This window comes from Sciurus carolinensis, chromosome 10, assembly GCF_902686445.1.
Source record: "Sciurus carolinensis chromosome 10, mSciCar1.2, whole genome shotgun sequence".
Taxonomy (NCBI): Eukaryota; Metazoa; Chordata; class Mammalia; order Rodentia; family Sciuridae; genus Sciurus; species Sciurus carolinensis.
In genome coordinates, this window is record NC_062222.1 from 68,975,474 (window position 1) to 68,988,961 (window position 13,488).

A 13,488-nucleotide genomic window follows, 5' to 3' on the forward strand; every position below is an offset into this window, starting at 1 on the left:
TTAAAAAAAATGCACTTTACTGCATTTATATCAACCCTCGACAAAAATATTTTTTTCTCATTTAAATTATGTAACTTAAGTACTTTGCTCACCACTAGGGCATCACTGATATAACTATACCAATAGTGGATAAAGAGTTGTGTGGCACTGGGTAGTTCCTGGGTTTTGACATAGGTTTCACTTTTTTCTTGCTTTAATAATTCCGATAAGTAAATACAGAAATGGTTATGATCTGTTTTAGGAATAATATACAATTTGAATGATCCAGACATTCTCTCAAGATTTTTAGCCAATCTGCCACAAATATTTAAAAATTAAATGATAAAAACCATGAAATTATAAAACCAGGATTACAATGTTCAAGAGATTCTCAGTATTCACCATTTTTTAAAAAATGTGAATCTAATTATAATTGAAGCATTAATATTAGTAATAAGGTTTGACTTAGATAGATACAAAGTTAACTCTTAAAAAATAAATAAGAACAAAAAAAATTCCTTTTTCCTCTATTTACACTATATAACATCCTGCCAATATTATTAATCTTAATTGAGTCAAATGTCTATGTGTAATAGATATAGAAATATGTACAACCTCTAAAATGGGGAAAATGGAACTTATTTAAAACTAATAATTTCTCCACAGGATGGTTGCATGATTAATAATCCTAAGACTATCATAAAGTTACAGACATTATCTGTGAATACAATAAGGAAACCATGAGTCAAAATCAAATCACAGAAATAAACCCATGCTGAAGCTTAATAACCTAATGAACTATTACTAGACCTATTCAATTAGCAAATGTCTTATTTAGCACAAGGGAGTTCACAATAATTATTGTGTGAGGACTTTCATTTATAATAAACTTACTCAATGAATCAAACTTTTTTAAATGTTCTAAAAGTAAGATGTCATTGTAACAAAACAGTTAAAAGAGAATCAATTCTGGAATCAGTCTGAGTTCAAGTACAAACTATACCATCTACCAGCTCTGTAACCATAGGCAAAGGACAATTTTTTTGTGCTTCAATCTTCTGTTGTTTTTTTTTAATTGACATAAAAACAGTACATATTTATGGGTAGTGTGATAATTTGATACATGTACAGAAGTATGATGACTGAATTAGAGTAATTAGCATTTCCATCTCCTTAAACATTTATCATTTCTTTGTGGTAGGAATCTTCAAACTTTTCCTTTCTAGTTCTTTATAAGACATATAACAAATTATTAGGAACTAATGTCACCCTACCCTACTGTGCTGTACAAGACTTTAACTTATTCTCCCTGTGTAACTATACTTTGGTACCATTAATCCAACCTCTCACCTACTCTTCCTAACCTCTGAAATTGACTTTTTTAGCTTCCACATATGAGTGAGAACATGTGGTATTTGTCTTTCTGCTTTTTTTTTTTTTCTAGAGAAATAAACATGTTTGCTTTCCAGAAAGGTTATTAGAATAAGGTAAAATAATGCTTTTAAAAAAAGCATGGAGTACACTGCCCAGATCACAGTTAATACATAAAAAGCCTCTATCATTACCACATTATCTCACTCATATGGAATCTAAAAAAAAGTTGATTTCACAGAAGTTGAGGGTAGAATGGACATCACCAGAGGCTGGGAAAATAGGAATGGGAAAAGGTTTACCAATGGGTCCTAAGTTACATTTAGAACTAACAAGTTCTGGTGTGTTGCTGCAAAGGAGAGTGACTACAGAAAACAGTATGTACTGTATACAAAAGCTAGAAGAAAGGATTTTGAATGTTTTTACCATAAAGAAAGGACAAATGTTTGAGAAGACAGGTATGTTTAACCTCATTTAAACATCACACAATGTATACGTGCATCAAAACGTCACATAGTACCTCATTAAGATGAACAGTTTCTATGTATAAGTTTAAAAATAAATTTAGCCTGGATGTATATCTCAGTTGAAGAGTGCAAGCTTAGCACTCCCCAACACTAAAAAATAATAATAATAATAAAAATAAATCTAATTAATAACAGTAACTACTCAGGCATGATGGCACGACTCTATCACCAGCAACGTGGGAGGTTGAGACAGGAGAATCGCAAGTTCAAAGTCAGTCTGGGCAACTTAGTAGACCCTATCTCAAAATTGAAATTTAAAAAAAAAGGAAAAGGCTGAGGAAATAGCTCATTTGCCTAGCATATGCAAGGCCCTGTGTTCAATACCCAGTACCATAGAAAAATAATAACTAATTTTTAAAAAGAAAAATATTTATCATAACATTTATTATTAAAAGAAACATGGGTGAATGAAATGGGGAGATGTTGATCAAAGGATACAAGGTTTCAGTTACACAGAATGAATAAATTCTAGAGATCTCATGTACGATTTAGTGACCATGGCTAATAATAATATAATGTATCCCCAAAACTTGCTGAAAGTAGATCTCATATGTTGGCACCACAAAAAAAAGAAAAAGAGGTAACGATGTGAAGTGACAGGTATGTTAGTTGGTTTTACTGTGGCACTCATTTCACAACATATACATGTATCAAAATATCAAGTTTTATACCTTAAATATACACTTTTGTCTATTATACTTTGATGAAGTTAGGGGAAAAAAAGAAATATAAAATGTGCACCAATGCTGCACTTCAATGAATTTAATCAAGAGATCATTTTTACTTGAGTCAAGTCTCAATCAATATTTCTCTTTCCCTCTCCCTCTCTGTATCCCCATCCCTGCCCACCCTTTATCAATCCCTTTTCTATTTTTTCACAGAGGTGTAATTTCTTATCATCCTGTTCTCAACAATCTGAAAAAGTATCTGAAAAATATTTTCACTACTTCAAATACAAGTCTAGCTCTGAAAGATAAACTATTGATAACCCAAAAAACACATGAAAATAGATACCACCAGCTGTTATTTCATAACAAATGGTCAAAATGGACTTACCTATTATAAAGGGTACTCATAAAATTCCCCCCAAAATTAACAAATGTGAACTTCTTAGCTTTGGCAAAAATTCAAGCAAATACTGAAACTGAATTGTATAAAAGTCAAACAGATAAAAAATGTTTCAAGTATAAATCATAAAAATAATTTTACAAATATATTCACTTTTCTAAAAGTCTTATACCCAGCTAATGACAGGTTCTTTGCTCACCTGATTTGAGGATCTGCCCACCGGGGACCAGCCAAAACAGAAACTGCAGTATATTCCACAGGGTTATAGTCCTGCCACTCAACGAGCCAGCCTACTTTCTCATTAGGAACCTGGCTTCTTTGAACTTTTGAACCTGGGTAGGGAGATGTCCTCGCCTTGTTGTGGGAATTGTCTTTGACACCATTAGAATTAGACATTATGCTGGAGTTAAGATGAAACCAAGAGGATAAAAGTGAGTTTCTGGGAAGGAAAAAAAGGAGAAACATTTTACAGAAATACCAAAAATATGTTAATTTAAAAACTTAATTCAAAGACCACAAAAAACAGTTTTCAATTTTAAAAGCTTTTAAAAACCAGAAAATTCAATTTGATATATATTTATATCAGGCATCTGTAAGAGGTTTTTAAATATGAAAAAAAAATTTTAATTTAGTTAAATTTTATTAATTGGAGGCTGCTCACTGATTTTAATTGAAAAAAAAAGAACACATTTACTTTTGTATTATTTGTTGGAGAAGCAAAAATTTGTTATAACTCAACCATAAAAATGAAGTAAAACTGCTTATGTGAAGGAATATTTTTTAAAAAGCATCTATAGTCTAACATATGTGTAGAACATGACAAAAACAGCACAAAGAATGGGAAGATGAAAATTTTACTGTTGTAAAGTTCTTCCATTCAATGAAATGAAGTAGTGAAATAATCGATGTAGTAATATTTGAAGTTAGACTGTGATAGATATATGTATGTGTGTGTATGTATGTACATACATGTGAGTTATATAAATAGCTTTAGAGCAAAATTTAACGAAATTAAGGGATAGAAAATATTTGGAGAGCACAGCAAAAAAATAACTAAACCTTCACTCTCACCTCAGAGCATACACAAATCTCCTCTTGCCTTAAAGTTTAGATTCTCAATATTCTTACAATAAAAATTAAAATTCCCAATGACCCTAAATTAGAACACCTAATGTGGAGAAAATGACTCTGAGAACATGGTAAACTGATGACAGCTCTGAAATAAAATACATTCAAATTGGAAAGCAAGAAATAAAATTATCTATTTGCAAATCACATTATCATTTTTTTTCTTTCTTTCTTTTTTTTTTTTTTTTGTGGTGCTGGGGATTGAACCCAGGGCCTTGTGCATACGAGGCAAGCACTCTACCAACTGAGCTATATCCCCAACCCCACATTACCTTTTATGTAGAAAATGCAAAGGATTCCATGAAGAAAGTTGTTGGAATAAATGAATTCAACAAAATATTTATATTCAAAACACTAAAAATGAACAATCCAAAAAGGAAGTTAAGGAAACAATTCCATTTAAAATAGCACAGAATTATTATTTAGTGATTAACTTCAAAGAGGCAAAATTCCTGTCATGTTGAATACTACATAAGGTTGCTAAGAGACATTAAATAAGATATTAATAAATAAAAAGACATTCCACGTTCTTCGAAGGATTTCATATTGTAAAGATGTTAAAACTACCCAAAGTAATCTACAAATTCACTTCAATCCCCAATTCTATTTTTTCCAAAAATAGAAAACTCCATCCTAAAATTCATATGAAATCGCAAGGGACCCCAAACTGTCAAAGCAATCTTGAAAAGGAAAAATAAAGTTCAATGTCTCACACTTTGCAATCTCAAAATTCACTACAAAACCACAGCACTCACAAAAGTGTGGTACTGGCACAAGATAAATGGAATAGAATAGCAAGTTCAAGAAAAAAACCTTCTTATGTATGTGGCCAAAAGTTTTTTTTTTAATTATTTTTTATTGATGAAATATAATTATACATAATTATTGTGAAGATATTTGGTCAATTTTTCCCCAGTACTTTCACTTTCCCTTCTAGCCTTCCTCCCTGTCCCCTTTCTCTACTCTGTTGGTCTCCTTTCTCATTTCATAAGATTCCCCAACCCCTTTGTTGTTCCTTTATTCTCTCTAGCTTCCAAACATAGAAGAAAACACATGACCCTTGACTTTCTGAGTCTGGCTTATTTCACTTACAAAATACTCTCAAGCGCCATCCAATTTCCCACAAACAACATAGTTTCATTCTCCTTTATGGCTGAACAAAACTCCATTTTGTAGGTATACCACATTTTCTTTATCCGCTCATCTACTCATGGACACCTACACTGATTCCTTAACTCCCCAAATGTTTTCAACAAGTGTGCCAGGACCATACAACCAGGAAAGGACAGTCTTTTCAACAAATTATACTGGGAAAACTGGCTATTCACATGCAAAAAGATGAAGTTGAACCTTTTCTGTATGCCATATACAAACATTAACTAAAACTAGATCAGAGCTGGCGATACGGCTCAGTGGCAGTGCACTTGTCTAAAACATGTGAGCCCTGAGTTTGACCCCCACCCCAGTACAACAACAACAACAACAAAACAAAAAAAAAAATCAAAGATCTAATCATAAACCAAAAATGATAAAACTCTTAGAAAAACACATACAGGAAAGCTTCACAATAGTGGATCTGAAAAGATTCCTTAAATATGACAACCAAAACATGGGCAACAAAAGTAAGAACTAGGTAAATTGGACATTGAAATTTAAAATTTCTGTCCAACAAAGAACACAATCAACATGGTGAAAAGGGAACTCATAAAATGGAAGAAAAGTATAAATCATATCTCTGATAAAGTGTTGGTTAAAATCTGGAAAATGTAAAGAATTCCTATAACTCAACAAGAAAACAATTCAATTATAAAATAAGCAAAAATGCAACACAAAACCACAAGGAGATGTCATCTCATACCCATTATGGTGGTCATTATGAAAAAAGAAAGAACAGAGCAAGTACTGGAAAGGATGTAGAGAAATTAATTTGCTGCTAAAAATAACATCAAAGACTTGGCTGTATTTTTGTATGGTAATGTTTAAAAAGAAAAATGTAGAAAACTGTATACAATAAGATCTTAATTTTATAAAATGATGACTTTATGTAACAGTATATACATAATATACCATTTTCTACTGCTGCCATAACAAACTCAGCAGCTTAAAACAATACAAATTTATGATCTTACAATTCTATGTTAGAATTGTAACATAGAATTCTATGTTAGAATTCTATATTATTCTGTGTTAGAAATCCAACACAGATCTCATAGGGCAGAAGCAAATATGTTGACAAGGCTGCATTCTTTTCTAGGGGTTCTAGAGAAAATCCATTGCCTTGACTTTCCCAGTTTCTAGAGAGTACCATGGTTCTACAGCAATGGCCCCCTTTCATCATCTTCAAAGACAACAATACTGAATCTCTCTCTCTCTGACCATTTTTCAGTAGTCACTTCTTTCTCTGAACACAGTCTAGAACATGACTCCATTTCTAAGGACTTGAATAGATCAAATGCACCTGGATAATCCAGGATGATTTCCCAGCTCAAAGTCTTTAAACTTAATCATATCTGTATGGATTAGAAAATATAGTATCACTGTGAGGTAGAGACAGAAAAAAAGCACAGTATGAGGGAAAGGTTGGGAGAAGAAAAAGGAAAAAGGGGAAGAGGAAGAAAAAGGAAGAGAAAGAAGAAAAGGGGGCAGGTTGAAAGAAGGGATAAGAAAAGGAAGCAAGGGAAAAAGGACTTTCAAAACGTATTAAATAAAGGGAGATATGAATCAAGTGATCAAATTTATGAATTAAGGTCAAATTATGTATTTAAACTTATTAAAAACAGATTAAAATTCTTTTTTTTACTTAAAAAGTTTTGTTTTTGTTCTTCAAACTCTTTATTTTATTGTAAATAAAACTTGTACAACTTGTTTCTCTGTACGGGAAGTAGAGGCATACCATTTGTGTAATCATACATTTACATAGGGTAATGGTGTTTGAGGATTAAAATTCTTAACCTGACCTTCAAGGACTGCCTATCACACCTCCTCCTGGCCACTTTTCAATGTGTTTCATATATATGATGAACATATGAAAACATGTAATTATACAGTTTATCCAAATCCATAAATAAAACACTGAGTGACTCTAATATAAACTATAGGACTCTAGGTGACAATGACACATCAACACAGGTTCATCGGCTATAACAAATGTACCATTCTGTGGGATACACTATAAGGGGGAAGCTATGCATGCATAAGGGTTAGGGATATATGTGAAATCTCTGTACTTTCCCTTCAATTTTGCTCTAAAAAAATAAGCTATTAAAGAGTAATCATCTGTGCTCCCCCTATTCATTCATCTCTCCCCCGCAACTCCTCATCTTGTTACTGTTTTCATTGTCTTGCTTTCAAGAATTGTCATATAGGGGCTGGGGCTGAGGCTCAGTGGTAGAGTGCTTGCCTAGCACATGTGAGGCACTAGGCTGAATTCTCAGCACATAAAACTAAATAAACAAAATAAAGGCATTGTGTCCATCTACAACTAAAAACATTAAAAAAAAAGATTTGTCATATAGTTTGAATCAGATAACCTTTTCAGATTGGTTTCTTTCACTTAATAATAGGCATACAAGATTCCTCCACATCTTTCCATGACTTAACTAGTTCATTTTTTTTTAGAAATTATTATTCCGCTATCTGGATGTACCACAGCTTACCCATTCACCTATGAAAGGACATCTTGGTTGTATCCAAGTTTTGGCACTCCTGAATAAAGTTGATATCTGTGTGCAGGTTTTTGTGTGGACACAACCTCATTAATTTGGATGAATACCAAGAATTGTGAGACACACAATAACAATATGTTTAGTTTTCTAAAAAACTGCCAAACTGTCTTTTTTTCCTTGATTTTTTTATGGTTTAATTCTTTCCTGTTCTTTTATCTATAGCACTTGTACAATTCAAGCTTCTTTCATCCTAAAGACTTCGAAACAAGCACCAGTTTGTTTTTGCATTCCCTTTGCATCTGTGAATATTGTCAAACACCCAAAATTCAGGGAGAGCCTAACTAGTAAAGAAGTTAATATCCCCTGAGAGAATGAAAAGTAGTGTAAAGTAGGAGAATTTCAACTTGTGATTAACTCTATTAAAAGTGGTAGTTTTATTCACTGTTTTCATGTTATGACAACTTGCTTGCTTTAGCTGCCACAACTGTGGAAATCCAAATAATGATTACTCTGAAAAGATCTTTCTCACTCATTCTAAAATTCATACTCAATAAAAATGTACAAATATGAAACAGATTTATCAAAATTAGATTTCAGGTATGTGATTTAAAAAGCAAAATATATGAAGCCCTGGTCTCTAAATAAATTCTATTACAAATAAGAATTATGTTTCAATATTTGAGAGCAGGGAAGGAAAAAAAATGTCCACAGGCAACATGGATCTTGTTACACTCCACCTCGACAGGTACAAAAAATGTTCTCTAAGTGACTCTGGGTTCTCTGTTCCCTGATTTAGCAAGGTTAAACATATGGAATTCCACAAATCTGCTACTTATTCAAATGAGAAAATTCAACACACCTGATTGTTCACTTTTCTAAATAATTTTAATTTTGCAAGAAAAACATCAAAAATTCATCTTACCCTACAAAGAAGCACTAATGCCATTTACATCTTCTGTGTAATGTGACATACTTAACATATATGGCCTAAGCCTCTCTCAACTGCATTACTGAATAGATGCAAGAAATTTATCTGGCCTAACAAATGGCAATTAAGTAGCTGATAAAGTTCATCTTACAAAGCAAAATCCAGTTACCAAAACTGGCAAATTTAAAGTAATACAATATTGCCAGGCACAGTGGCACCCACCTATGATCCCAGTGACTCAGAAGGCTGAAGCAATAGGATCCTGATTTCAAAGACAGCCTCAGCAACTTACTGGGGCCCTAAGAAACTCAATGAGACCCTGTCTCTAAATAAAATGCAAAAAAGCTGGGGATATGGCTTAGTGGTTAAGTGCCCCCAGGTTCAATCCCTGGTACCAAAAAGAAAAAAGAAATGTAACAGTGACATGTGCTTTAAATATAAACAACAAAAAAATTGCAATAATCATAATAGTTATAATAACAACTACACATATATAGTGAGTGCATGCTGTGTGAGACATTGTTCCAAATATTGTAATATTATTAACTTATTTGATCCTCAACACTGAATTTAGGTGCTACTATTCTTCTTTTAGAAATAAGATCATTAAGGCTAATCTAGAAAAAAAATAAAATAAAAAAGAATATGAAGGCCCAGAGAGGTTAAGTAAGTTGACCAAGGTCACACAACTGAGAACAGAATCAGAACCAAATCATAGCAAACTGGCTCAGAGGTTCAGGGTCTAAACACTATGCAATACTATCTCTACTTCATCTTTAGTTCAGCCATGTTTACATATATTCACAGAAACAAAATATACAATGTTCTCCACCAAGCTATGTTGTGGTAGATCCTTTTGGGAAACCTGGAAATATGATAATCCATATACAACCACTTCTTCTAGAAAACAGACATTTGAAACTTTCTGGTCAACTCAAAAAACTGTAAAACTGTCACTGTCTGGATTTTCCCCAATTACTAAAGAATATTAAAATTCTTGATGATACATTTCTTTTGTCTCCTCCAGGATACTTTTGCAACATTAAAAACTAGGTACTCCACACATATTTGTTGGCTTAAGACCCTTACCATGAATATTGGGTGTTAGAAAACAAAGCAGAAACAAGTTTAATAACTTTACAAATCAGACTAGAAAATAAAGTTGAGGAAACTATACCACTACTGTAAATTCTGGGGTAAAAGGATTCAGGTCTGTACACCTGGTACGAGCTCACACACTCTCGACTGAAAACTTTCAGATTAGGAACCAAATACAAACAGCCAATGTCAATCAGTCTTCCCGAATAGAGAAAACAACGACTATTTATGTTAATAAAATATAGCCAATGTCCACGAAATTAACCAGAAAAGAAAATGACACAGGACAACAGAACCCCAAACAAGCGCTGATCTCTCTGATGACTACAATGTTGATGACTTCTAAGGGATGACAAATTTCAAAATCAGAGGTCAATAAGGGTCCCAGAACTAATTTCCCTCAAAAATCAAATACATTTTGAAGGGTTTTTTTTTTGTTGTTTGTTTGTTTGGTTGGTTTCGTTTTTGGTATGGGGCTGCGTAAATCGGGGACAGAAGCAAAGCCTACTGAAAACGCGGAAAGGAAGCGGATTCCCACCCGCTGAACCCAAGGTCTCAGGATAGGGGCCGGCACCTGGAGGGGTGAATACCTGTACGCCGGGATACTGCGACAGACTGAGGACCTGACAGTCACAGAGGCCAAGGCCACTGAGAGAGACACCGTGGCTAAAGCCTTTCCCAGGGAGCGTCCGGCCATCAGCGCCCCACGGGCGGCTTCGCGGAGCTAAGCTCTTGGCTTGGGCCTCAGCGTCCGCAGGCCCCAGCGCTCAAGCCCTGGCTCCGGATATCTACGGGCACTAGGACCCGGAACCTCTCCGGCTCTCCAGCTGTGTCTATCCAAAAATATACACAGCCCAGAAGCCCTCCCAAAACAGACCGCCGCTTTCCCCAGTGCTATACAGAAATCTCCACTCAAGTACAGCTGACTAGCCCAGGGTCAGCTGCCGGGAACAGCCACCCGGCACCCATGACGACCCACGTGCGTGGCGGTGCTTTACGACCCCGTCGCAAAGCAAAAGCCGTGCAGACTTGGCAGCGCCTGTCCTGGCTGACGGCCGAATTTGCGCAAGCGTACTGCGGCGAGGTGGAGGGGAGTACCCAGACTGCAGGAGAAAAGAGCCCTTGAGCGAAAGGAAGAACCACGCGCGTCATAGTCATATGTTGAACAATCGGTGGTTATATTCAGAAGAAGAAAAGGAACCTGGAGTCCACGCACCTGGAGGCGCTTCCCTACCTTTTTTAACAAGTCGTTCTCTGCGATTGGTAAATTTCGCAGGGCTTCGCTGGGTGTGGCCCTTGGAAACTTGCGGCTGAATAAGCAGGATGTAAAGTAGGCACACAGCCTGGATAATAAACTTGAAAAGCAGACATTAGCCAAGTTGGAAACCTAAGTTGTCCAAAGCAGTTCATGATCTGGTTTATATTTTTTTTGTATTCATGATTAATATAGCAAATTCGTAATGTTAAAATACATAATCCACTGTTTAAGGGATACAGCTCAGATGCAGACATTGTACTATCTTACAGACATTTGACTATTTAAAAACCAGTTAATCAAATTTTAACAACCCTTTTCCTGAAAGCTGCAGAACTCTTGGCACATAGTGACTCTGACTAAACCTATGCACTAAGATTTGATCACCCGCTAGCATGGTTCTCAGCAGCATTAGGGCGTGTCTTTGAGATGACCCCAGACCCTCTTGAAAAGCCTGCCCGAACCTGAAGCTAGTAGAATTTACTGTTGTTCCAGTCAAAATCCAGTCATATGCAGATAGGTGTCTTCACTTCTCTTAAGAAGAGACAAATGGGAATGGTGGGAACAGGAGATTAAGAGTATAAAATGGGCTCACTGTGCTGAAAACCACCACCCCCCATATGCTTTCTTTTCCAAGAAGCATTTTATTTCAAGTTCAGCTTAAGTGGACTTGATATGTCACATTTCTCAGCAAACTGCCTGTTATTTTGCAGAAGAGATGCAGGCTTGAAATACTGTCCATAAAAGGAACCCAAGTTACTCTTGAAGGGGGAGAATTTTATGACCCTTTGCACAGACCAGATCCCAAAACCCGGGGAAATAAGGATAGTTCCTCCTAACCATCTGTAAGAATTTATGGTTAAGAATCCATTTAGAACTGGTGAGCATGGACCAAAGTGACCTCAAGTTGCCATGGCAGTAGGGACTTGAAAGTGTGATGCCATCTAGCTGTGAGACAAAAGTCAAGAAGAGGACCTACGTGGGACTCTGGAAATTTCTCTGGGATCCCCAATAAAACTGTAGTACAGGAGAGGCACACTGTCCCTCTCCTCTCTGAAAGGACCCACTCTCTCCCTTGAGAGTTTCCCTTTTCCCTTTTCTTAACCCTTCAATAAACTCATCCCTGTTACTGTGAGTGACATGTCTAAATCTTTCTGACTTAATGCCAAGAATCAGGGTTTGAAGAGAGCAGTAATGCTGCCTCAGTTTCCCAGAAGGCCCCAGTGCTGTAACACTCTAGGGGAAGTTACTTTAGAAAGCTTGCAATTATAAATTCTTTCCCTACCACACAACCCTGTTGGACTTGAGACACTCATAACATAACTCATACTAACCTGAGTCCTTGTGAGAAGTGACTTGTTTCAATTTGCACCACTGTCTTCTGTCATAAAGATAGAAATTTGTTTCTCCTCTGGATAAGTGCCAGTTAAGTCCAAATAGCTTGGTCATATACATCAACACACACACACACAAACATTTTAGATTCTGCAGTGCTTTTACTTTAACATGCCACAGCCTTTAAAACATCTCCCACCTTTTCTTTCAGGGAAGTAGAGTTCAGTTCATACTGTATTCTCTGCCTTTTGGAAAAAGTACTTATAAAATCTTTCCTTAACATTTTAACTAGAGCTAACTTTTGTTTATCATTGACAACTCATTCAGGTAACAAAGTACTTTTATTAAAATATGCACTTCAAAGATAAATATCAAGCCAGGCATGGCAGTGATGTAGCTGTGGTTCCAGCTGCTCAGGAACCCAGGAGTTCCAGGATAGCCTAGGCAACATAGGGAGACCCTGTCCTGAGACCAGGAGTTCCAGGATAGCCTAGGCAATGTAGGGAAACCCTGTCTTAAATAAAATATGAGCACTTGGCTTTCTTTGCTCAGATAAGCTTTGTTTTCAATGTTCTTAGCATCCATTAATCACTACTTCAACCAGACCCATGTTAGGCAGGCTTTGTTTGCAATGTTCAGCTCATCAAAAGTTTGCTGGCAAATTAGTCACTAGGGAGAAAAGGAGTAAGGCAGAGACTCTCAACACCTCTCATAAAAGGGAGTAACAGAAAGTTCTCACAGGAAGCCCCTTACACCTTACTCTTCTAACTCCACATTGAGGGGAGTCTAGAGTGGTGCTAGTTTTTAGAACCACACAATATGCAAACAAAACCATTCTGTGCACTGAAATTGAACCACAATGGACTCAGACCTCAGGTCTTCTGGGCTCCTCCCTTCAGAGAGGTATACTCCCTCTGAGAGTGTAGCAAGTACACATGCTGCAGGTTACTCTTGGGCAGAACTTAAACACCTTCTCATCAACTTACTTACATTCCAAAATTAATCAAGTGCATATCATCCTAAGAAAAGTGAGCACTTTTATTTTCTTCTTAATTTAGAAACCATATCAGCTTTAAGGACAGAGGCATCTTAAAATACTAAGATAGGCAAGAGACACTGAGAAATGAAAGTTTT

General features: G+C 35.8%; 1 protein-coding gene across 5 annotated transcripts in view; it reads right to left on the minus strand.

Annotated features, from left to right (window-relative positions):
- The window catches only part of Nudt9 (nudix hydrolase 9), a 31,091-nt gene extending 20,332 nt beyond the window's left edge, over positions 1 to 10,759 (minus strand). The window contains exons 1-3 of one of the 5 annotated variants that reach the window (XM_047566575.1): positions 10,355 to 10,758; positions 4,346 to 4,427; positions 3,145 to 3,345 (exon numbers count right to left, since the gene is read on the minus strand). In XM_047566575.1, the coding sequence (XP_047422531.1) occupies positions 3,145 to 3,341 (197 nt within the window). In that variant the 5' untranslated portion in view covers positions 3,342 to 3,345; positions 4,346 to 4,427; positions 10,355 to 10,758. Of the gene's footprint in view, positions 1 to 3,144; positions 3,385 to 4,345; positions 4,428 to 8,888; positions 8,911 to 10,354 lie in introns of those variants that run through there. The other 4 variants (XM_047566572.1, XM_047566571.1, XM_047566574.1 and 1 more) reach the window with 4 other exon arrangements.
- Positions 10,760 to 13,488: the final 2,729 nt, after the last annotated feature.